Below are 25,882 nucleotides of genomic sequence, written 5' to 3'. Positions count from 1 at the left end.
TCCCATTTTGTGTTGCACCCTGGGACTAACGTCTCTGTGATGGGCAAAGCTTTATTTTTGGGAGTGGAGGTAGAATGCTTTTACAGTAGTGCTCAGAGGGCTCAGGGCCCTCTCCCAGAGTTCTCGACCTCACCCGCTTTACTCTCTAGATCTTTCTGGCCCAGTTTTGGCTGCTTTAAAAATAATTATTTGGGGCCCGGAGAGATAGCACAGGGCGTTTGCCTTGCAAGCAGCCGATCCAGGACCAAAGGTGGTTGGTTCGAATCCCGGTGTCCCTAATGGTCCCCCGTGCCTGCCAGGAGCTATTTCTGAGCAGACAGCCAGGAGTAACCACTGAGCACCGCCAGGTGTGACCCAAAAACCAAAAAAATATATATAATTATTTGGTCCTAGGACCAAAGAAAGAGGACAGTGGGGAAGGAGCTTGCCTTTTATGCAGCCAAACCCAAGTCTGATCTCACGCACCACATATGGTGCCCTGAGCATCTCCAGGAGTAACCCCTCAGCAATGCCAGTTGTGACCCAAACCAAACCAAACCCATCCCCCCAAAAATTGTGAGATACTGACTGGTGCTGTGATGAACTTTGCTAATTCCCTGTACATGTCTTGAGTGTGCTCGCCCCAGGGAGTGTACACAGCATTGCAGAGAGCCTTGCCTGAATGTACCCAGGGGATCACACATGCAGGGATCTGTTCTGCCTGAGCCACCTCCCAACCTTTCATTTCTAATTTTTTGTTTTGTTTTGAAGTCATACCCAGCAGCACTCAGGGCTTACTCCTAGCTTTACGCTCAGAAATCGGGCCCGGAGAGATAGCACAGCGGCGTTTGCCTTGCAAGCAGCCGATCCAGGACCTAAGGTGGTTGGTTCGAATCCCGGTGTCCCATATGGTCCCCCGTGCCTGCCAGGAGCTATTTCTGAGCAGACAGCCAGGAGGGACCCCTGAGCACTGCCGGGTGTGGCCCAAAAAAGACCAAAAAAAAAAAAAAAAAAAAGAAATCGCTCCTGACAGGCTCGGGGACTATCTGGGATGCTGGGATTCAGACCACCATCCTTCCACATGCAAGGCAAATGCTCCATCTCCATGCTATCTCTCCGGCCCCTATAGTATTTTTTTAAAAGTAGTTCAGTGAATTCTAGAAGCAGAATTGATGAAAGCTTTAATTAGCTGTTTATTGGTTGATTTGTTTTGGGGACACACCCAAAGGTGCTCAGGAGTTACACCTGACGAGCTTGGGGATCATATGGGATCCTGGGGAATAAACCCTGGTCAGCAATGTGGAAGGCAAGCCTTTCCGGCTGTACTTTCTCTTAGCCCCTTGAATCAGCTGTTTTGACTCATACTTTCTTTTTGTTTTGGTTTTGGTTTTTGGGTCACACCGGCAGCGCTCAGGGGCTATTCCTGGCTCTAAGCCCAGAAATCGCCCTCGGCAGGCTCAGAGGACCGTATGGAATACCAGGATTCAAACCACCATCCTGCACGCAAGGCAAATGCCTTACCTCCATGCTATCTCTCCGGGCCCTGATCTGGGACTTTTTTTTCCTTTAAAAAAAAAAGCATTGTGGGGCTGGAGCAATAGTGTAACAGGTAGAGTGCTTGCCTTCCATGCTCCATTTCTGGGTTCTATCCTCAGCATCCCATATGGTTGTTTCCCAGAGTCTGCCAGGGGTGATTCTTGAATGCAGAGTCAGGAGTAAGCCCTGAGTACTGCTGGGTGTGACCCTCCCCACAAAATATGCATTAGGGAAGCAGAGGCATAGCACAGCAGTAGGACACTTGCCTTGCATGTATCTGACTTGGGTTTAATCCCCAGAACTCCATAAGGTCCCCTGAGCCTGTCAGGATTCATCTGTGAGCACAGAACTGGAGTAATCCCTAAGCACTGCCATATGCCTCCCCCAAAAGCATTAAAATTCCCATGTCATGGGGCCGGGTGGTGGCGCTAAAGGTAAGGTGCCTGCCTTGCCTGCGCTAGCCTTGGACGGACCGTGGTTCGATCCCCCGGTGTCCCATATGGTCCCCCAAGCCAGGAGCAACTTCTGAGCACATAGCCAGGAGTAACCCCTGAGCGTTACCGGGTGTGGCCCAAAAACCAAAAACCAAAAAAATAAATAAATAAAATAAAATAAAATAAAATTCCCATGTCCAGGGGGTAGGAGAGATAGCATGGCGATAAAGCATTTGCCTTGCATGCAGAAGGTCAGCGGTTCAAATCCCGGCATTCCATATGGTCCCCTGAGCCTGCCGGGAGCGATTTCTGAGTGTAGAGCCAGGAGTAACCCCTGAGCGCTGCCGGGTGTGACCCAAAGACCAAAAAAAAAAAAAAATTTCCCATGTTCATTATGTTCTTGAGGGGCTCTGTAGAAGGTTGGGTCACTCAGTGCTTGCTTGTTTCCTCGTGGTAGTAGTCACTGGTGAAGCCCGTCACCCCCACTCAGACACAAAGCACTTCTCTTCTAGGGTCACATTTACTGCAGACAAACCCATAGCACAGGAAATAGGTCAGTTGTTTAGGGCTGGGCAGTAGAGGGCAGAGGGCATAGGGTTTCTTTGTGAGCTGACAAGTGTTCTAAAAATAAAATATTGGGGCCGGAGAGATGGCATGGAGGTAAGGCGTTTACCTTTCATGCAGAAGGTCATCGGTTCGAATCCCGGTGTCCCATATGGTCCCCCGTGCCTGCCAGGAGCAGTTTCTGAGCACAGAGCCAGGAAAAACCCCTGAGCACTGCCGGGTGTGACCCAAAATAAATAAATAAATAAATAAAAATAAAATATTGAAAACCAATAGTAAAACAACACAATCTTAGATTAATAAATACATTTAAAAAGGAAATGTCTTGAAATTGTGGCTGCATAATTCTGTGAAGACAGGAAAAACTACTGCATGTCTGCATACTGTGTCGGATACAACTATTTAAGGAAAAGAGAAAAACGTGAGGAAAATAGAGAATGTAGGGGCCGGGGAGATAGCACAGTGGTAGGGCTTTTGCCTTGCATGCAGCCAACCCAGGACGGATGGTGGTTCAAATCCCGTCATCCCATATAGTCCCCCGAGCCTGCCAGGAGCGATTTCTGAGCACAGAGTCAGGAGTAAACCATGAGCGCCACTGGGTGTGATCCAGAAACCAAAGGAACAAACACAACAAACACAACAGCAAGAATAAAATAGGGCCAGGGATGCTACTCACCCTTCCCCAACCCCCAGCAATCAAGGGTTCCCCACACATACGCAGATATACTCAGAGAATCCTCTTGCAGACTGGAAGGGGGTCCTGGGGGCATCAAACCAAAAGTCACCCTGTTTGCTTTTTCTCCCCAAGATGCAGCCGTGTGATCCCATTCTGCAGAAACCGAGGGTCAGTAGCCTGAGGAGCTTGGTGCAGCGACCCCAGGAAAGACTTCTGAACCCGTGTGCCTATGCCAAAGACCTGCTCAGGCTGGCGTGCAGGGAGAGGGCCTTCATCGTCCAGAACTCAAAGCCTCTTCCTGCAGCCTTCCTTCCAGAACATTCCTCCCCATCTGGGAGAGACAAGCCGCTGCAGGTGGAGATCTGGCCTCTCCTGCCAGTTTTCAGGCCTGCCTCAGGGAGCTGGGAGCCACGTAGTCCAGGGAGGGCTCCTCAAATCCACCATCCAACTGCCATTCCTGCTGCCACTTAAGCCTTCTCAACCAAACAGAGACACCCCCTTCTCTCGCACAGACGTCTGGTGTGAGATGCCCACTTTCACAAAGGGGGTCTTCCTGGATCAGCCTGTGCCCACATACCTCTTTGCCTTGTTATATGGTTTGTATTTTTAAATAAAATATGGACTCTGCCAGTCGCTGTGGCTTTTCCAGTTAGATGAAGCTTGTGAAAGCAACAGCAAAGGACAGACAGAGGCCCCGAAGAAGCTCCCTGGGGATCAGAGGGGGATTGTGCACCCCTCTGGGGGACACAAGGAGAAGAGACAGAGAAGACACTGATCTCTGGCAATTTGCATGTTGTTTCAGAGTAAAATGAGGCCCCGGGGTGGGAGCCAGGGGTATAGGTCCCCTGTATCTGTCCCCACAGCCTGGCTGAAGAGCATTGGACTGAGTCAAAGCCAGAACAGGCTCTGTGATTCCAATTGACACTGCTCAGACAGAAAGTAAACCGGAGCTGTCCAGACAATTGTAAGGGATTAATATATAAAGTGTACACTGGGGCTGAAGAGATAGTAAGGGAGTTAAGGTGTTTGTCTTGCACGCAGCTGACCCAACATCCCAGGCCTCCTCTCTAGAAGTAAACTTAAGCTGTCCTGGAGACATTGCAGACCCAGGTGACAGTTTTCACAGGCGTTTTGGGGCCCGCAGACATTCAAATCTAAAGTGCACAGTGGCATTTCAGACCCCCATTCCTGCCATCTACAGTACAGACTGCCTGTCTCAGCCTGCCTGTCTCAGCCTGCCTCCTGCTCAGCCCCGAGGGAATAGGGCCAAGGAGAGGGCCTGGAGTCCATCTTCAGTCCCACAGGGAACCAATCAGCACCAAACATGGCCTGTTGGGCCCTGCTGTGGCCTAAAAAGGGAGGGCAGGGAACAGGGAGCAAAGAAGAAAGTGGAGAAAGGGGAGGGGAAGGAAGGGAAAAGAAAAGGAAGGAAAGCTTAAGGGAGAAGGGGTAACACTATAGGTACCTTCTGCAGAAATCAGGAATTCTCCATCCTGCCAAGCACAGCAGGACAAAGGCAAATCCAAGAGGAGGCCTTTTCAAATGAGCCCCATTATTCCAGATTGGTTTAAACAGCAAGGACATGTTATCTGTAGAGGAAGTTTCATAGCCCAATCCTGGGGGGTCTGGAAGCTAGCTGACACAGGAAATCATCCACACGGGTGAGGGAGATAAAATAGGAATTTACATCACAACTAGCTGCCAGCAGGCAGACCCCAAGTCTTTATTGGGAAAGTAGGAACATCCCCATGGTGGAGACAGGTGGAGGTAAGAGAGGTAATCCAGAATTTCTTCCTGCCCAGGAAGACAAGCACATGCAAAGAAATATCCTGATTGGGGCTGGAGAGATAGCATGGAGGTAAGGCGTTTGCCTTTCATGCAGAAGGTCATCGGTTTGAATCCCGGCGTCCCTTATGGTCTCCCATGCTTGCCAGGAGCAATTTCTGAGCATAGAGCCAGGAATAACCTCTGAGTACTGCCGGGTGTGACCCAAAAACCAAAAAAAAAAAAAAAAAAAGAGGAGCCGGAGAGATAGCACAGTGGTGTTTGCCTTGACAAGTAGCCGATCCAGGACCTAAGGTGCTTGGTTCGAATCCCGGTGTCCCATATGGTCCCTTGTGCCTGCCAGGAGCTATTTCTGAGCAGATAGCCAGGAGTAACCCCTGAGCACCGCTGGGTGTGGCCCCCCAAAAAAACAAAAAACAAAAAAAAAAAGAAAAAAAAAAGAAATCCTGATTATGGTGAAAACCAGTTACTCCAACAGTTATTCATAAAAATTGATTATTTTTTTGTCAACAATATGTAAGCCACTATGATCAAAATAAACATATTAAAAATGGATTATTTTAATATCATTTCCTGTTTCATACGTAATGAAGTTTCATGAAATGAGAATGGCAGTGGGTATTTCTCTGCCTAAAATGTGTTGGGGGGCAGAGCGGTAGGAAACTTGCCTTGCACGTGGCTGACCCAGGACAGACCTCAATTCAATCCCCCGTGTCCCATATGGTCCCCCGTGCCTGCCAGGAGCAACTTCTGAGTGCATAGCCAGGACTAACCCCTGAGCATCACCAGTGTGGCCCTAACAAGCAAACAAAAACAAAATGTTGGGGGTGTGTGGCCAGGTGCAATAGTACAGTGGGTAAGGCACTGCCTTTCATGCAACTGACCCAGGTTCCATTCCCAGGATACCATATAGTCCTGAGCACCACAAGGACTGATTCCTGGGTGGACCCATGATGGATTAAGTCCTGAACATTGCTGGGAGTGACCCAAAAACTAGCAAAAAGGTTGAAGGGCTGCCCGGGTGATAGTACAGTGGAAACTGTGCTTGCTTTACACATGTTGAACCTGGGTTCTATCTCCAGAATTATTATTTTTTTTTTTTTTGGTTTTTGGGTCACACCTGGCAGTGCTCAGGGGTTCCTCCTGGCTGTGTGCTCAGAAATAGCTCCTGCAGGCACGGGGGACCATATGGGACACCGGGATTCGAACCTACCACCTTTGGTCCTGGATCGGCTGCTTGCAAGGCAAAGGCCGCTGTGCTATCTCTCTGGGCCCTCTATCTCCAGAATTCTATGTGGACCCCTGAACCCAACAATTGCTAAGCATTGCCCAGCATGGCCCCAAATGACAGCTAATAAAATGTTGGGACTAGAGACAGTATAGTGGTAAGTATAGTGGTAAGTTTTGCATGCTACTAATTCAGGTTCAATTCCCATCACCCCCCCCCCCCCCCAGATGGTCCCTTGAGCCCTGCCAGGAGTGATCCTTGAGTGCAGAACTAGAAGTGCATTGTTAGATGTGGGCCCAGAATAAAACAAATGTTTGAGAGCCAGAGAGATAAAACAGCCAGTCACTTACTTACCTTGCACACAGACTTAGGTTTGATCCCCCACATCCCATATGGTTCCCCAGCCCCACCAGGAGTGATTCCCCGAGTACAGAACCAGAAGTAAAACCTGATCACTGCTGGATGTGGGTCAAAAACAAAGAATTTTATTTTTAAAAATAAAAGATGCTGGAGCCAGAGCGGTAGCACGGCAGTCGGGCGTTTGCCTTGCATGCAGCCGACCTGGGAGGGACCAGGGTTCAAGCCCTGGCATTCCATATGGTCCCCTGAGCCTGCCAGGAAAGTAACCCCTGAGCACCGCTGGGTGTGACCTCAAAACAATAAACAAATGATGCTAACACTTGGGGCCTGCAGACCATGGGCAAAGGGATCTGTGAGCCCTCTAGAGACTTGGGCTGAGCAAGCCCAAACCTCGCCATCACGGCCTGCTGCAGGGCAGGGGGAGGGCAGGGGTGAAGGGTGACAGGCTGAAGGGCAGACTGAAGCCAGGGGGTCCCCAGAACCAGCAGCTGCTTCCTTCCCCGAAGCCCAACAGTGCCGCCCCCTGGTGACTAGTAGGAGAGCAGCTCTGTCCCTGGCCCGGCCGTTAGACCTCAAAACACAAGCAAGATTTCAGGGTCACATTTGAAGTGGGGACTGTATCTTGAGGACCTTGAAGAAATGCATGCAGCGCACAGTCCTTGGTGCCTCACACCCTCGCACACTGGTGCTGACCCATGAGAAGGTCTCCTTCTCTTCCCTTGTTTGTTTTTGTTTTGGGGCCACACCTGGCAGTGCTCAGGAGTTACTCCTGGCTCTGCGCTCAGAAATTGCTCCTGGCACTCTCAGGGGACCATATAGGATGCCAGGGATTGATCCCAGGTCCATTTAGGGTTGCAAGGCAAACACCTCACCTGTTGTGCTGTTGCTCTGGCCCTATCTCCAACTAGTTTTCCAAAAAAGTCATCCCAATGGTGCCAGGCATGTCAATCACCCACTCTTAACTTGCATCTCCCACTCATCTTCCCCGTGTTGCTCTCGCATTTTGCATCTCCACATCTTTTTGTTGTCGTACTGTGTCCAGGGACTATCAGGGGTTATTACTGGTGTTCATGATTTATTACTGGCACAATACAGCAGGGAACTATCTGGGGTGCTAGGGATCACCCCCGGTAAGCTGCGCACTAGTGCACCTATTCTCTGTAACTATGCTCCAGCCCCTCCTCTCAGTCTCCAAACACACACATACACACACACACACACACACACACACACACACACACACACACACACACACACACACACACACACACACACACAGAGCCGAGCCTCAGGCCACTGCGGGAACCTCTAGTGCTTCCACACGAATGCAATATGCGGGTGCAGGGCTTTCCCGCTGACCTTGGTGATGTGTCTTTCCCCCTCTCCTGGGACAGGCCATCCAGGGACAAATTTGTTACCTTCTTCAGGCTCCTGGAACCAAGCTAACATGCATCACGCATCCAGCCATACATACACGCATGCATACAGCGAACTCAGCAGTCTCTCCCTTCACCCAGCTTCATCCTGACCCAGAAGGTACGCTGGCTGGCTCTGTGGGCACAAGCAGCTGATTCACCGATCACGAAGTGCAGGAGGATGAAGGGAGATGACCCAGTGAGCAGAGGTCTGAGTGGGGCCTCATGTCACCCACTGGTGGAAGACCCCCAAAGACGAGCCTCTCTGGCCCTGTCAGAGGAAAACTCCACCAGCAACCTGGAAAGCAATGGAAATTCTGATGGCCAAGATATTGGATGAAGTACATTGTGTGTGTGTGTGTGTGTGTGTGTGTGTGTTAGGCCTGGAGCACGTCGTGTGTGTGTGTGTGTGTGTGTGTGCGTGTGCGTGTGTGTGTGCGTGTGTGTGTTAGGCCTGGACCACTTGTCGTGTGTGTGTGTGTGTGTGTGTGTGTGTGTGTGTGTGTGTGTGTGTGTGTGTTAGGCCTGGAGCACTTGTCCTGTATCCTTAAGGTCACCACAGGAAGCAGTGATGGGAAGTTGAGGACTTGCCTTGCAGACAGACCATAAGCATTATTTCATGTCCAGAAGTGCCCACTCTCCTCCATGCCCAAGAGCCTGTGTTTGCCCTAGTGTCAGATTTCTTCATTTTTTTTAATATCTTTAAACACCTTGATTACAAGTATGATTGTAATTGGGTTTCAAGCATGTAAAGAACACCCTCCCTTCACCAGTGCAACATTCCCATCACCAATAGATGTCTTGTTTTGTGTTTTTGTTTTTGGGCCACACCCGGCGTTGCTCAGGGGTTCCTCCTAGCTGTCTGCTCAGAAATAGCTCCTGGCAGGCACGGGGGACCATATGGGACACCGGGATTCGAACCAACCACCTTTGGTCCTGGATTGGCTGCTTGCAAGGCAAACGCCTGCTACCTCTCCGGGCCCCACCAATAGATTTCTTCATTTCAAGCTGGCACAAAAGCAAGTCGCAGCAATGCTATCCTTGAGTGCTATGTAACTACAGAGGCTCTATTACTAGTGCTAAGAAAAAGCACTCATGTTGGGGCAGAACAGACAGTTCAGGGAAAAGATATGGACCCGGATTCAGTATCACTCACCACCACTCTGAGCAGAAATCAAGGAATGGCTCTGAGCACTGAGGGGTGAGAACTAATCTCCCCCTCCCCTACAAAGGCATTCACATTATGAACCTTCAAATAACTCCTGGCTCCTTCAGTTCAACTTTGTGGACGACATGAAAGGTACAGTACATGCTACAAACCTCCAGTGGGCAGCAGTTATGTGGAAATTATATTTTTTGAACTTCAGAGTTGAGTTCCCCCTAGGAAAAATGGGCACAACTAAATGAAAAATAATAACACTGACTTTATTCATGGCACAGAGAAAACTGATGAGGCAAGTACAACTAAAATAAAGTTTTAGACTATAAGTCACAATAGTGGTAAGCAGAAGGGAAAGAGGAAGAGGAGCAAGGAAACGGGCTGATGAAACACTTGAGGAAGAGAACAGACTTTCAGTGAGTGGCAAGATGGATGTAACACACTCAAATGTGACTGACAAGAACACACAGCTAAAACAATAATTTATAGGGTAACTTTTTAAAAAGTCAGTTTTCCTGTGTTAAATTATTTTGGGGCTTACCAAAAAAAATCAAACTAGAAATTTTATTTATTTGGGGGGGGGTGTCACACTCAGCAGTGCTCATCAGGGGTTACTCCTGGCTCGATGCTCAGAAATCGCTCCTGGCAGGCTCAGGGGACCATATGGGATGCCGGGATTCGAACCACCGTCCTTCTGCATGCAAGGCAAACGCCCCACCTCCATAATCTCTCTCCAGCTCCTGAAAAATTTATTTCTTCTAATTGAGGTATGATCCCTAACATGCTGATAGAAATTACTAGCTCCCAAACCCAGGAGACCTTTCACAGGCCAACAAAAACAATTTCTTTCAGGGTGCAGAAGTGAGAGATGTTCTCCCAAGGCTATTCACAACCCAATGGGAGGATGCACTGACTGGGAGTCAATTATACAAATTCCATGTAGGAAGAGATCTGGAAATGAAGATCTAATATCTTCTAATCAGACGAGTCTGTGAGAGAGAAGTCCTTAGAGTCAGAAGACACTTGCCTTACAAGCGGGGACCCTAGTTCCAGCTCCTTAACTCCAAGTACCATCAGGATTGATTCCTGAGCACAGCTGGTTGTGGTTCCCGAAGCAAAAGCAGAAGCCTCAGAGATATACAACAATCAACAATCCCTTCTGGCTTCAGACTTGCTTCAAGAGCAGAATGAAGAGGGGTGGGGATCTTTTCCTGCCATCTGGACATCCTGTAACATCACTCACTGGCTGACTGGTCATCGGCAGCCACAAGATGCATGCCTGTCCCCTCATGCTACTAGGGTCAGATCACATGATTCACTAGCCTTACTTAAGACTATGAACCTAACATTCTCCACTCCTTCCATAAAATGTCAATCAATAAAAAGACAGACACAGAAGAGATGACAGGCAGAAAAACATGGAAAGTATGAGTCCAGTTGATGCTACTGAGCCACTCGACTTACCAGTTATGGAACTGCCCAGCCCAGAATTTTTCTTTAATGGGAGGGATATACCCAGTGTCACTCAGGGATCATTCCTTGCAGGGCTCAGGGAACCATATGTGATGCTAGGGATTGAACCTAGGTCAACCACATGTAAAATACCTTACCTGCTGTATTATCACTGTGACACCACCACAGACTTCTTGTTAAATGAATTTTCCTTATTATTGGAGTCATCTGACTAGCTGCTTTGATGCCCTGTGACTGGCTGAATATTGATATAATGCTCTGCATCCAAAAACAAGGGGTCGGCGAGAGAAGGGTTTAGATGCTGTCTTTGCAAGTGACAGACTCCAACTAGATTCCCAGCAACACTAAGGACCCCCCTGGGTACCACTAGGGGTGATCCCAGAGAACATCTTGAGTGTAGACCCAAAACCAAAATAAGACAAAAGAAAAACAAAACTAAAGAATGTACAAATTCCAGTGAGCTCTTGATGCTATAAAGACTTCGTTATTCTCACACATGCCGGAGGCAGGGATATTTTGCACACTCCACAAATAGCTGTTTACCAGAAGCACCCTAGTTTTGCTTCACACTTTTCTAATCACAGAACAGCCTGAAAAAGAATGTGCACATTTTGTTTTCAGCATTGTTAAGCAGGTCAAGAAATGTGCCTAGGGAGTTCGAATTTGCAATTTTGCTTCTTTGTTAGTATTTGAAGGCGTTTAGTCCTAAAATTCTTTTGCTGTTGTTTTTCTGTTTTGGGGCCAGACCCTTCTGTGCCTCGGGGAAACTCCCGGCTCTGCACCCAGAAATCACTCCTGGTGGGTTCAGGGGACCATCTAGGATGCTGAGGACCAAACCTCGGTCCACTGCATACCAGTTAAGCACCCTGCCCGCCAGACTCTCTCCATCCCATAGCCCTCCAACATTCTTTTCTGACTCCACAGGACTTAAAAAGTGTCTGACGTATATTCCAACTGTCCCACAGAGGGAGTCATGCATAGGAGCGGCAGCTCCTTCTTTGCTCCTCTACCACCTCCTGGGCAAATTCACTGCCCGAGTTTCTGGACAGTCACCGTCCAAGGTCAGGATCTGGGGAGTGTGTGTGCTTTCCTCTCAGCAACATGTTTCGGACATGAACGACTACAAAGGTATGGAATTTTAATAAAATGCATTTATTTATTTAAAAAGGCTACAAAATTTGACGAGATAAAAAAGACTTAAAGAACTTACATTGATAAATACAAAAATGATTGGTTATAAACAATACAAAATTACAGATCCCAGTCCCCAAAAAGAAAATAATTGAAGTGTAGCTATTATAAAGTTTCTACCGTAAGTGTATTTCCCCAGAATGTAAAAAACCGTTCTAAACAGTTTGTATGAACATAACAGCATACACTAACCCTGGATGCCAATGAATCGTTCGAAATCTGAATGTGATGAGTGCCCTTTGCTTTACAGAACAGTGGTTCTGGACCCTGGTTCTCCCTGAACCGTTTATTACCACAGTAGAGTAGCAGAGATTAAATCAGTTGTATTTCTGAGAGCAAGCTATGGAAAAAACAGTTCTAGAGCAACAGAAAGTATCTTCAACTATATCAGCTTTCTGAAAATTTCTTTTTTTTTTTTTTTTTTTTTGGGTTTTGGGCTACACCTGGCAGTGCTCAGGGGTTACTCCTTGCTATCTGCTCAGAAATCACCCTTGGCAGGCACGGGGGACCATATGGGACGCCGGGATTCGAACCAACCAGCTTTGGTCCTGGATCGGCTGTTTGCAAGGCAAACGCTGCTGTGCTATCCATCTGGGCCCGAGAGGTCTACTTTTGACCCAATGAAAACAAATGGGAATGAAACTTCCAATTGAACTAAGAGGCTTTATAGATGAGGTCAATAAAGGACAATGGTCCAAGTCAGCTCCGCCCAATACAGGGGTACAGATCCTGAGGAGTACTATAGGCTGGTGAGTACCAGCAGGGCTGGGTAAGAAAGATATTTAAAATGGCAATGGCACTTTTTTTTTTGCTAAAAAATGCCAGAACCTGTGTACCATGGAAGCAGTCTTTCTTTACTCTTGAACATGGACAGTTATTTCTCCTTAGATGGCAGAACCCACAGGTACATCACCACTAGCATCAACACTGACACAAATGGTTCCTGAGTTAGTTAAGACAGAGCAGAATGTCTGGTCAGAATGACAAATCTCTGAGACTCATACTAGCCCTGTACCCAGAGCTTTATCACCTCTAACAACACTACGAATAGTACATTTGAAGAGCTGGGGCCACTCAACTAGCCTGCGGGAAACATAAAGTCTAGTCCTAGAAAACCTCCACCAAGCACCACTCATGAGCTATCCTGCTTTTGACACTAGCTCTGTGCTAGTGTGTTCTCCAGGGGAAGACTATTCAGTAAGGCACTGGTTAGAAAGGCTTTGAAGACATTCTGGCAGCAACAGAAGAGCAAAGCTGGTTAAGAGTTAGCTCTTGTGATCATTCCTAGCTCTGCTTGAGGAAGCATATGGGATGTCAGGTATAGAACCCGGGTCAGCCACATGCAAGAAAAATTCTCAGCGTACTATGGCTTGGGGCCCAGAAGGGGTCTAAAATGACCAGATGAGGCTCTGACCTGGTCAATAGGATTAGCATGAACAGGATTCTTTCACTGCTCACTGGAAGAGGGTGCTCTTCACAAAAATCAAGGAGCAATGCCTGTGGCAGCAAGAATGTACCACGAAGTGAGGCCACTCTGTGGCCTGAAGAGGAAGCACTGTTTCAAACAGACAGAAACCAAAAGGCTGGAGATGCTTTTAACACAAAGTAACTAGCACCAGGAGAGTGGCTCAGCAGTACACAGCTTGTGTGCAAGAGGCCTCGGACTGATTCTTAGCGACACTCCCTACAGGAGTACTGGTTTCAAAGGAACAAGTGCACTTGCAAGGAGGAGCCTGCTAGGACTAGACTAACCTCAGGAGAGATGTTCAATGACAACAGGAAGCTTTTTATTATCTTTGTTTTTCCTTTTGGATCTTGGGCCATACGTGGCTGTGCTCAGGTGTTACTGATGGAACTTGCTCAGGAATCACTCCTGGCAGACTTGGGGACCCGTAAACTATTCCAGGGATCAAGTCCAGGTTCGCTGCATGCAAGACAAGCGCCCTCGAAGCATGTCATAAATTCATTTTTAGGAACACCTATAGTTGAAGCATTTGTAATTGCTCTATAGTACTATTTGAAGGGTTTTCCTCCTTATCTTTGGTCCATAGCAATTTCTTTTATTTTTCAGTCATAGAAAAATCTTCAGTTGTTCTTTCTTTGATATCAGCTATAGTAAAAGTGCATATACATGGGGTCTTGGGAGAAAGTGTTGCTTTTGTACACAGAAAATGTCAACTCTGCCCACTCCTTTTCTTTCAGAAAGCCTCTGAAAGAGTTAGCAATTATCCTAAAAGTCTACTCTATAACTTTAAGGCTTAGTGAAATACAGTAAATTCTAGTTATTATATTTAGAAACCTTAGTGATCTTTTAAAATGTACATTTCAGGGGCCGGGCGGTGGCGCTGGAGGTAAGGTGCCTGCCTTGCCTGCGCTAGCCTAGGACGGACCGCGGTTCGATCCCCCGGCGTCCCATATGGTCCCCCAAGAAGCCAGGAGCAACTTCTGAGCGCATAGCCAGGAGTAACCCCTGAGCGTCACAGGGTGTGGCCCAAAAACCAAAAAAAAAAAAAAAAAAAAAAGTACATTTCAAACGTATCTGATCTTCAAAACTAAGTCGAAACTAAGTAACTTTAAAAAATATTCTAAATGGATTAACTTAACTTAATCATGCTGTTTATACAATGCTAAAGTATAACATAAAGCTAAGCGAGGACAAGTGACAATGATAATAATTTATCAGTTGAGCTTATGCGATTTAAAGAAGAGATTACTATATCCACCCCCACATCAAAAACCAAACAACACATAAAAAGCCCTAAGCACTCCATTTGACATTTCAATTGTTATAAAAAACAAGCCCCCAAAATGCCTGAAGCAAAATAAAGCTCTCTGTGGTGACTGATGTAAGCCTAATATTGACAAAACTGCCACCAGGCCTGATGAAGTGGTTTATCAAGAATAAAAGCCCTCCTAGACCTCCTGCCAGGTCTCAGGCACCAAACGGTGCTGCCTCAGCTGACACTTGCTGCGTCTTCCTCAGGCATTGAGAGGCTCAGTGAGGGTGGCCTTAGGGGCTGCCTCGGGCTTGTTCAGCTTGTCCTCCCGTCGGTTTGAGATGAACATGACGACAGCATCTGCTATGAACACAAAACTCCCCAGAAACCCAAATACCTAGGAAGAAAAGGAGGAGAAGTTACATGAGGAATTTGAATGTAGGATCTTGTTTCTCACTGAGCTTTAAAAGAGTTTCATCTAGGGCCCGGAGAGATAGCACAGCGGTGTTTGCCTTGCAAACAGCCGATCCAGGACCAAAGGTGGTTGGTTCGAATCCCGGTGTCCCATATGGTCCCCCGTGCCTGCCAGGAGCTATTTCTAAGCAGACAGCCAGGAGTAACCCCTGAGCACCGCCGGGTGTGGCCCAAAAACCAAAAAAAAAAAAAAAAAAAAAAAAAAAAAAGAGTTTCATCTAAGCCAAAATTCAGCAATTATCTAATACACTTTATTTATAACTTTTTGTTGTTGTTGTTGGGTCACACCCAGCTGTGTTCAGAGCTTACTCCTGGCTCTGTGCTTAAGGATAATTTCTAGGGTCCAAGGGATAGAAACAGGATTGGCTGTGTGCAAGGCAAGTGCCTGAACTCCTATTCTTTTTTTTTTTTTTTTTTTTGGTTTTTGGGTCACTCCCGGCAGTGCTCAGGGGTTACTCCCAGCTCTACACTCAGAAATCGCCCCTGGCAGGCTCAGGGGACCATATGGAATGCTGGGATTTGAACCACTGTCCTTCTGCATGCAAGGCAAACACATTACCTCCATGCTATCTCTCTGGCCCCATGAACTCCTATTCTAACTCCCTGACTCCTTAGAAAAGATTTTAATATCAAAATAGAATTTTATTTTGAATACACTTCTATATTCAATTACCAAAAATATTTTTCAATTGTAACTGTCACAATATAATGACACAGCAACATGACGCTGTCATCTACTTCCTCTTCCCTAAATCACTTCCTCCTTCCCTGTACTGCTAACGTGTGAGCAAGTATTCTGAGAATTCTGTCAAGTGAAAGAAAACCAGGGTTCAAATGTCGTTAACCCTTGCCGAAAAGGTTGTCAAAAAAAGAGCCACTAAGAGAGAAAATGACAAGGCGGGGGTGGGGGGGGGGCATTCAACAGATCAAATGCTTGCATGTCGGCAGCCCGGATTCAATCCCTAGCAGTGCACCGACCCCACACAGCACCAGGAGTGGCTCCTAAGCTCCACTAGGTGTTGTCTAAAACCCTGAAAACAAAATACCCAAGAGAACCGATGCAGGTGACGGACAAAAGCACTTTCAACTCTAGCACTTATTCCAAGCACTTGCCTCTTATTATCTGCTGGAATCTCATCATCCTTCATACCCAAGCCCTCTACATCCTAAAACTATGCTTTATTTTTCCCAAAAAGTCAGAGTATCCTTAACACAACCAAAGGAAACAAATATCGATTCCACCCCCACCAGTATTTTAGCCTTGGCCTCTATGCCCTTAAATGACGGAGAAATTTAGCGAAGATTTTGCAAGCAGGCCACATGTCACCCTCTGGGAAGCCACCTCAGATCACTTTCCAGAGCTCCAGTCCCGGTAGGGCCTCTATGCCACAGATTCTAGACCAATCAAATAATCTATTTTCAAGATCTTTTTCTGACACACTTCGCATTATTGGGGAGGGGGTGGCCCCAAGTAATGCTCAGGAGCCCCTGTTGGCGATTCTCAGTTAACCAGGTTGATGGTTTGATGCCAGGACCCAGGGATGCAGTGCTACTCAGGTCCTGTGGTGCCAGGGATTGCCCAGACCACCAGTACACTCCAGAGCGTTTCAGAATCACACCTGGCAGAGCTTAAAAGCTTCCAGGGTTACACCACTGATGCTTAGGGATTCATGCTATGCTGGGGATCGAAGAGACACTTGGTACCCTGTACTATCTCCTGGGTCCCTACTCTATTTTCTAATGGACTCTTTCATTCATTTAAGTCTATAAAACTGTTCATGATTTTAGTGGAATGAGATGCTGGAACACTGCATAAAACCCTGTCACTGGGGCTGGAGCGATAGCATAGCATTTGTCATATCAAAATAAGTAACATGACATTTATTTTGTCCTTTTGGAGGTTTCCTAAGCAGTCCACTTGGGAAAAGTGAGGGTACATTCTAAGCATACTCAGTCAAGCAGTCTGGATGCTCGATGCTCAGCCCAGTGATACACTGCTATTCAGGCCAGATGTGCTGGTCTCCAGCACCTGGCAGTGCCCAAAAAGCCATGCAGTGCCTGGGATCACAAGTGGAACATAACACATGCAAGACAAACAATGTCCTGGTAAGCTCCGTCCATAACCTCAGTAAACCAATTTTGGTTAACAAAACTCACACAGATCCTAAGATGGGACTCTGTTTCTAACGCTGTCTTATCTATTTTCTTTAGGGTGTTCTATTAAAAATTACACTAAAAAATTAACTAAAAGGCAAACCACTGCCCCACATTCCATGCTGTAAAATTTGCCAAGTACTTCCCCAATTCCTGATTTTTTACGAAAACAGAAATAAGCGAAGATAAAAATAGAAGGTACTTACAACTGCAGCATATTCAGCTGGGGTCTGGTCTTGAGTGAAGGCAAAAATGACGGATGCCAAGAAAAACACAGCTCCTGTTGTTGCAGTAATATAAAAATCCTATTTGTATAACACGTATAAGGAAGAGAGTTTGGTTAGAGTGATGAAAACATGTTTCAGGTGGAGGTCTGGGGGAAAGGGCAACAAGCAGTGTCCAGAGTGCTCAGCGTCACTCCCAGAGACACTCTGCCTGGATGTACAGGCCAAACTCTCCCATATTCAGGCCTGAGAGTGCAGCTAGACTTGGATATATGGTGCTGGAGCCTCCAGGGCTACTCTTGGCAGTGTGGGGGAACCACAGAGTGCTAGGGATTATACTTGGTGACAGCCATGCCCTTCATCACTTTCAACCATCTACTTACACCACGTTTTAATTTTTTCATTATTGTTTTTGTTTTCGCTTTGGGCTCACACCCCATGAGGCTCAGGGGTGACTTCTGGCTCTGCATTTACAAGTAAGTCCTGGTGATACTTCCGAGGACAATGTGCAGTACCAGGGATCAAAGCTGGTTGGCCATGTGCAAGGCAAATGCTCTAGCCAACTGTATTATCGCTTCGACCCTAATTTTTTCACTTTAACCAAAAGCAAACAAACAAACTTTATGGAGTTGACACCGGAGATACGATTGGTGTTAAAATATTATATACCTAAAATTCAACTATCAATAACTTTCTAAATTAGGGATCTTTAACAAAATTTAAAAATTGGGGGGGGGCAGAGGGATAGCACAGTGGCAGGGCATTTGCCTTGCACAAGGCTGACCTGGGATGGACCTGGGGTTCAATTCCTGGCATCCCATATGGTTCCCTGCACCCAGTGACACTCAGGAGTTACTCCTGACTATGTGCTCAGAAATCGCTCCTGGCTTGGGGGACTATATGGGACACCAGGGTATTGAACGAAGGTCGGTGATAGTTCAGACACGTGCAAGGCAAACACCTTATCGCTGTGCCACCACTCTGGCCCCAAGATACTCTTTCCTTGTTGTCTGTGGTCACACAAAACAAGGGCTACCTGCAGTTGTGACCAGGGATCACTCCCAGAAGTGTTCAAGGAGGAGCACATGCTCTGCAGAGCAAGAAACTCACCTGGGCATCTCGGAAGCAAAGCACATACTTAGCCTTTTGAGCTGTCTCTCAGGTCACTGAGATCATTTTTCCCAAAAGAGTTTCTCAAAAGGCCTATGTGTGATGTGTGTGTCCTCTTTAGAACATGTTAAAGTGATCAAAGCTAGTCTGGAGAGGGACAGCAGGAAGAGTGCTTGCCTTGCATGCAGCTGACCTACTTCAATTCTGTCATCCCATATGGTCCCCCCAAGCACCTCCAGGAGTAATTAATTATGAGCGCAGAGCCAGGATTAAGCCTCAATCACCACTGGGTATGGCCCCAAAACAAAGAATGATGCATTATGAACTGAATAAAATTATGCCTGTAATTTCCTTCAGACACTTAAGCTTTCTAGACTTGTATATTCTCTTCAATTTTTTCAGGTTTTTTTTTTTTTTTTTTGGTTTTTGGGTCACACCTGGCAGCGCTCAGGGGTTATTCCTGGCTCTATGCTCAGAAATCGCTCCTGGCAGGCACAGGGGACCATATGGGATGTCGGGATTCAAACCACCATCCTTCTGCATGCAAGGCAAACGCCCTACCTCCATGCTATCTCTCCAGTCCCATATCCCCCCCCTCCCCCGTGGTTAATATTACAAAACGAGCTTGTATAAGAAACCTAAATACCTTAGAAGCTCCCCTGGCTTGTAATGGAGCTCACAACACACAGTGATATTTTCTGTGGGTCTCCTTTCTTTTTGGTTTTTAGGGCTACACTTGGCTATGCTCAGGGCTAATGCCTATCTCTGTGCTCAGGGATCACTTCTTACAGTGCTCTGGAAACCATATGGGATGCCAGAGATTAAACCCAGGTAAGCCACTTGCAAGAAAAGCATCCTACCTACTGTACTATCTCCCTGGCTCTCTGGAATGCTGAAGGCTTTCTCAAGCATTACTCTGTAAACAATGCCTGATGTACATTCCTGTCTCAGGGGAGGAAAGGACAGTTAATCCAAAATTTGTTTTGTTTTGGGGCCGGAGAGATAGCACAGTGATAGAGTGTGTTTGCCTTGCATGTAGCCAATCCAGGACAAACAGTGGTTCAAATCCCAGCATCCCATATGGTCCCCCAAGCCTCCCGGGAGTGGTTTTTGACACAGTACCAGGAATAACCCCTGAGTGTTACCTGTGACTCAAAAACAAACACACAAAAAATGTCTTGTTTTATTTTGTTTTAGTTTGTGTTTTTGGGCCACACCTGGCAATGCTCAGGGATCACTACTGGCAGGTATCAGGGGAAAATAAGGCATGCTGAGGACCGAACCAGTGTCAGCCACGTGCAAGGCAAATGCCCTACCCACTATGCTGTCACTTGGACCCCTCACTCCAAAATTTTAAAGTCTGATATTCTGAGTTCTCTGAAATCCAATCTCCACTAAACCTAAGTCATCAGTAAAGCTGTCTAACATAGAATTTTGTGCTGTTTCACTTAGCATCTATAAAGCAGTTAAAGGGAGGAGAGGCCAGGGACGTAGCTCTATGCAGAGTACCTGCCTTGCATGCATGGGGCCCTGAATTCGATCCCTGGCACCACTAAATAATAAAGCAAAACATTTAAGAGGCAGGGCCCGGAGAGATAGCACAGCGGCGTTTGCCTTGCAAACAGCCGATCTAGGACCAAAGGTGGTTGGTTCGAATCCCGGTGTCCCATATGGTCCCCTGTGCCTGCCAGGAGCTATTTCTGAACAGACAGCCAGGAATAACCCCTGAGCACCGCCAGGTGTGGCCCAAAAACAAAACAAAAAAAAAACAAAAACAAAAACAAAAAACCATTTAAGAGGCTTTCTCTTTGCTTCCAGAAGAGGTGTCTTTATGGGGTCAATGCTAGACTTAGGACACCTTACCGGCAAGCCTCAGGGTAAATGCAAATCCTGTGTCCCACAAGTACCAAACAGGATCCTGGCCTCAGAGAGCAGTGTGCTAAGTGCCAGGCTCAGAAACCACACTCCCGGATGAGCAGACACGAGAGCATCGCAACCATCACCTATGTCTCCAGTTATGGCACGGTGGGAGCCCTGAACTATTCATTCACTGTGGCTGAATGTTCAAGACTCACACCCTGTTGTGCAAGTGTCTCCCCTCCCCATACTCTCCCAAGCAGCAAAGCTAGGCCTGTGTTAAACCCACAGTCAGTGCAGCAAAAATAATGGAACAGAGCTGGGAATTAAAATAAAAGAGTGAATAAAATAATGTTCTGCATTCTCTTTTTTCCTTACCCCTTTCAATGCTATTCTAATCTGTTACAAATACAAAAAGTATTTGTATTTGGAGTATGTTCAAAGAATCATTCAAGTAAAATGCCTTTTTTACACCTTTTTTCTTGGCAGTCACTGCTAATGACATCTGTGCCGGAGGATTCTACGGTCAGACCTGGCCATGCAACACTGCAGGGGCCACAAGTGGTCAGGGTGGAACTCTGGTCCCTCCACAGGAATGTCTCAGTCCCGAGCAATCTCTGGGGCCTTTTAACAGCCACCCAGGGCCTCAGACAGGCAAGGGGAGTGGCGAGCTGGGCTAAACCCCCCAAGCTTTTTCCTAACAAAATCTAAAGACACTGGATTAAGTATCGTTATATTTTAAATCCAGAAATACAACATAAGGGCTGCATTTGGGGTTTTTTGGTTTGTTTTTCAGCCACACCCGGTGACGCTCAGGAGTTACTCGTGGCTTGGGGGACCATATGGGACGCCGAGGGATCAAACCTCGGTCTGTCCTAAGCTGGCATCCTAGGCAAGCATGCACAAGGCCTTATCACTTAGCACCACTGCTCTGGCCCCAGGAATGCATTTCTTTCATACTCACCGATAACCTGACTTTGGGAGATTCAACTTTATCATACACTGAGGTGCAGTAGACGACCAATATAAGGAGGCTCAGCAGAAAGGCACTGCAGCTCACAAACTCAAAGAAGTAAAGTCCTCCGCACATAGTACACTGGGACACCACTTCTTCACAGATAAAGGCCAGCAGAGACAGCACCTACAAGAAACGAGACACATTTTGCTTCAGTATTTTCCAAAGACCCCCCATATTTCCAGAAAGGACCACATGGCCACTAAAACAATGACATAACAGGGGAACCAGAGAGACAGCACAACAGGCAAGACACTTGCTGTCTAAGTGATTGACCCGGGTGCACTTCTGGTTGAGGGGCACCAGTTGTGGTTAGGTACTTGCTGGGGACCACTGCTGTACTCCCACACGTGCCCACTTGTCCAGCTCTAGTGCACACTGGAAGTCACTCCCTGTTAAGAATCCTACACACCGGGGCCGGGCGGTGGCGCTAAAGGTAAGGTGCGCTGCCTTGCCTGCGCTAGCCTTGGACGGACTGCGGTTCGATCCCCCGGTGTCCCATATGGTCCCCCAAACCAGGAGCAACTTCTGAGCACATAGCCAGGAGTAACCCCTGAGCGTTACTGGGTGTGGCCCAAAAACCAAAAAAAAAAAAAAAAAAAAAAAGAATCCTACACACCAATGGTAGCATGTCAGGGAAGAAAACAGAGCTGCCAGGGCTGGTCTCAGTGCCTGGGGCATCTGGGATTCAGGCTTATTCATGACCACACACTCAAGAGGAAGACCATGAGTCCCTCCCTGCTGCACCATGCCTCCATCCAACACTTTCAAAGGCTGTTCTCAATACACACAGAATGCATAAGATTCTCGGGGGAGAGGGTCACGGAAAAAAGGTTGAGATCCGAAGTAGGGAATGTTTGGGCGGCAAACCAAGGGGAAAGAGGTCCCAGGCAGAAGAGCACTAGAGAAAAACATTGCAGTAAAAGACCTGACCCCAGTTCACGTTCAGCTATCCTACCTACCCCAGCACAACTGTGAAAGGGTCCGTAAGAACTGCATGTTTGGCCTCAGAGAATAAAAAGGCATGTGGTAAAAATGATTTGACAAGACTAGAGAGGTAAGTCGAAATCAGGTCTAAATATTCTCTTGCTAATTTAAAAAACTTGGTTTTAAAGGCTGTAAGGAAAAAATGATGACAGAATCAGGATTATAATTTCGGTAGTTCTTGAGAAGAGCTAAGGAAGTGGCTCAGTGACAGAGCATCTGCATTGCATGTATAAGGTCCTGGGTTCAATTCCTAGCACTACAGCAGGAATAAGAAAAAATAAAATGTAATTTGATCAAGAGATATGGATCAATGATACAAGGATTTGTATGCATGTGCAAGACCCAGGCACTACGAAACAACACACACACCCCCCAAAATTAATACTTCTTGCTGGCTACTATTTGGAGAAGGGACTGGAGGTAGGGCAAAATAAACTCTCCAACTATGATATTGACCAAGGACACCAGGGGAAACGCAATGAGGAAACCCAGCAATGGGAAGAGGAACTGATCCCTGAATGCTGCAATAGCCCTAATTATGTATGAAACAAAAAGATTCTTGTTTGCTTGTTTTTTTGGGTCACACCCGGCAGTGCTCAGGGGTTACTCCTGGCTCTGTGCTCAGAAATCACTCCTGGCAGGCTTTGGGGATCATATGGAATGCCCAGAACCAAACCAGGTCCGTCCTGTGTTGGCTGCGTGCAAGGCAAACGCTATCACACAGCCCTAAAACAAACAGACTAAGAGGCAAGATGATATATATATACTAAAATGCTTGCTTCTATTTTATTTAAAATTATCCTCTAAGGGGCTGGAGCAGTGGCACAAGCAGTAAGGTGTTTGCCTTGCGGGCATTAGTCTAGGATGGACTCTGGTTTGATCCCCCAGCGTTCCATATGATCCTCCAAAGGAGGAATTTCTTTCTCTCTCTCTCCTCTCTCTCTCCTTCCCCTCCCCCTCTCCTCCCTCTTCTCTCTCTGCCTCCCCCCCTCCCTCTCTCTCTCTCTCCTACTCCCTCCTCTCTCTGTTTTTGGATCACACCCGGCAGCGCTCAGGGGTTCTTCCTGGCTCTATGCTCAGAACTTCTGGCAGGCTCGGGGGACCATATGGGATGCCGGGATTTGAACCACTGTCCTTCTGCATGCAAAGCAAATGCCCTACCTTCATGCTATCTCTCAGGCCTCTAGGAGTGATTTCTGGTTTGGTCCAAAAACCAAAAAAATAAAAAGATTATCATCTAAGTGACAATGGTTTCAAAACATTATAATGATTTTAAGTGTACACCAAAACAAATCATGGTGAATCCTATTCACCACTAGTTATCATCCTTCACAGACTTATAGATCTTATTCCTACTTACCTACCGCCTTTCCCCTTTCCCTTCTGATACACAGGGTTTTGTCTGAGTTTCTGGCTCATGAGGTGCAGGGCAGAGGTTTGATCTCTGACTATGGCCTCCTCAGCCTGAGTATCACAGGGGATGCCCCACCCTGGCTAATAAGATTTTGTCCATCAGTTTTATTCCTCACATGACTGAACTCGCAGTGTTTCTGTCTCAGTCTTATTTCTCTGAGTTACTCAGTTAGCATATTATCTTCTAGGTCTATTCATATCAAAACAGTTTTGCAAAAAGGCTCAGACCGGGGAGAAGACGCAAGGGCTACTAAAGAGGTTTTGCACAGGAAATCCAACATTCAACTCCCATTACTGGATAGTGAAACAGCACTGCTGGTTGTGGGCCCTCGTGAAACAAGCCAACCCCACATGGCTCACAGCACATCAGTCATTGAAGAAGGCCTTTCCCTTTCCCTTTTAGTTTCATTTTCATTTTTACCCTCCTGTTTCAGGGATTGAACCCACAGCCTCGCTCATCTAGGACAAGTACTCTACTACTGAACTACTGAACTACTTCCAGCCCTCAATGGCTTTTTGCTTTGTATAAAGTCACTGACTGGAATTCTTTAACCGTTTTCTGCGTTGATTACATTCCATTCACCATTTAGGACTACCACTTCTGAGGGCTGGAGATATAGTACAGTGGGTAGGGTGCCCCAAACCCTATATGCTACCCTGAGTACCGCCAGGAGTGATCTGAGTGCAGAACCAGGAGCAGGGCTCTACCAGTTAGGGTGTTTGCCTTGCACGCAGCCAACCTGGGCTTGATCCCCAGGAGTGATTTCTAAGTGCAGAACTGGTACAGCAGGGTTTGACCCAAGCCTTGCTCTCAAAATATTTGTCTTTTCAAGGCTTTAGACTTAGTGTTTATACACATACCCTTTTCACACTCCATTTTGGCTTATATAATATTTAAGCCTTTGCCTGTAAAAGTGTAGTCAGCGTACACCAGGATGGAGTTAACACTTGAGTCAGCTGACAGCAGCTGGAGGGATCAGGGGAGCCCTCTCGAGTTTGACAGGTGCCACTGACAACTGGTAACCTTTGACCTTCTGCTCCAGGCAACAGCTGAACAGAGAACCTCTGAGAATGAAGGTAAATTCAAGGATGTTCCTGCTGGTGAACATCCAGTAGTCTCACTACAGAGTCAGGTTTTGGTTGTTTTTCTTTTTTTTTTTTTTTTTTTTTTTTTTTGATTTTTGGGCCACACCCGGTAATGCTCAGGGGTTACTCCTGGCTATGTGCTCAGAAGTTGCTCCTGGCTTGGGGGACCATATGGGACACCGGGGGATCGAACCGCGGTCCGTCCAAGGCTAGCGCAGGCAAGGCAGGCACCTTACCTTTAGCGCCACCGCCCGGCCCCGGTTGTTTTTCTTTTTAAGAGAAGAGTTCTGGGAAGAAAATAACCTGATTTTTCTGTTTGCTTTTTTTTTTTTTTTTTTTTTTTTTGCACCCTAGGCAGTGCTCAGAGGTTTCATAGCTACTCCTGGCAATATCTGGCCAATCAGTCTGATGGTTTGATTCTGGAGCCTTGTGTGCTGGGGGATACCAGGACCACATCCAGGGGTAAATCCATTGGGCCGAAGCGAGCCCAATGGTAGAGCATTTGCTTTGCACGCGGCCAACCTAGACAGACCTGGGTTCAACTTCTGGCATCCCATATCATCCCCCGAGACTGCCAGGAGAAATTTTGAGCACAGAGCTAGAAGTAACCTTTTAGCACTGCTGAGTATGGCCCCCAAACAAAAACAAACAAAAGCCTGGGGTGAATCCAGCTGGGGAGGGGGCAAGTAGTGCTGGAGACAAAACTTAGATCCCTGAATGGTCAAGGCAGCTATCTCCCAGACAACAGGAGAATAAATTTAGTCATAAATATCTACCACGTATAAGGGAACTTGAAGAGGCAGGTGGGAATGACCAGGAAGGAAGCAGGCAGGCTGCAGCTCAAGGGAGATGAGGTGGAGATAAATCCGTGGAAGCCAGCAGAGAAGAAGATGAGATCATGCCGAACTGAAAAAGCAGGCCTTTCATAAAACTCAGAGGTACCCCAAGAATTTATGGAAAGGGAGACAGCAAATCAGCAGAGGGCAATTAAAAGCAATAGTTCAAGGGTTATGGGAGAAGAAAAAGTGTTTCTTTTTACAGAGAG

General features: G+C 46.9%; 1 protein-coding gene across 1 annotated transcript in view; it reads right to left on the bottom strand.

The window, feature by feature from the left end:
* Window positions 1–14,688: 14,688 nt before the first annotated feature.
* The window catches only part of CMTM6 (CKLF like MARVEL transmembrane domain containing 6), a 28,161-nt gene continuing 16,967 nt past the window's right edge, over window positions 14,689–25,882 (bottom strand). Inside the window, exons 2-4 of the mRNA XM_049766442.1 lie at window positions 21,301–21,477; window positions 17,352–17,450; window positions 14,689–14,914 (exon numbers count right to left, since the gene is read on the bottom strand). Of these exons, the coding sequence (XP_049622399.1) occupies window positions 14,780–14,914; window positions 17,352–17,450; window positions 21,301–21,477 (411 nt within the window). The 3' untranslated portion in view covers window positions 14,689–14,779. The remainder of the gene's footprint in view (window positions 14,915–17,351; window positions 17,451–21,300; window positions 21,478–25,882) is intronic.

Source organism: Suncus etruscus, chromosome 20 (genome assembly GCF_024139225.1).
Source record: "Suncus etruscus isolate mSunEtr1 chromosome 20, mSunEtr1.pri.cur, whole genome shotgun sequence".
Classification (NCBI taxonomy): Eukaryota; Metazoa; Chordata; class Mammalia; order Eulipotyphla; family Soricidae; genus Suncus; species Suncus etruscus.
Note: the sequence above shows the minus strand (reverse complement) of the source record. Positions and strands in the feature narration are given on the sequence as shown.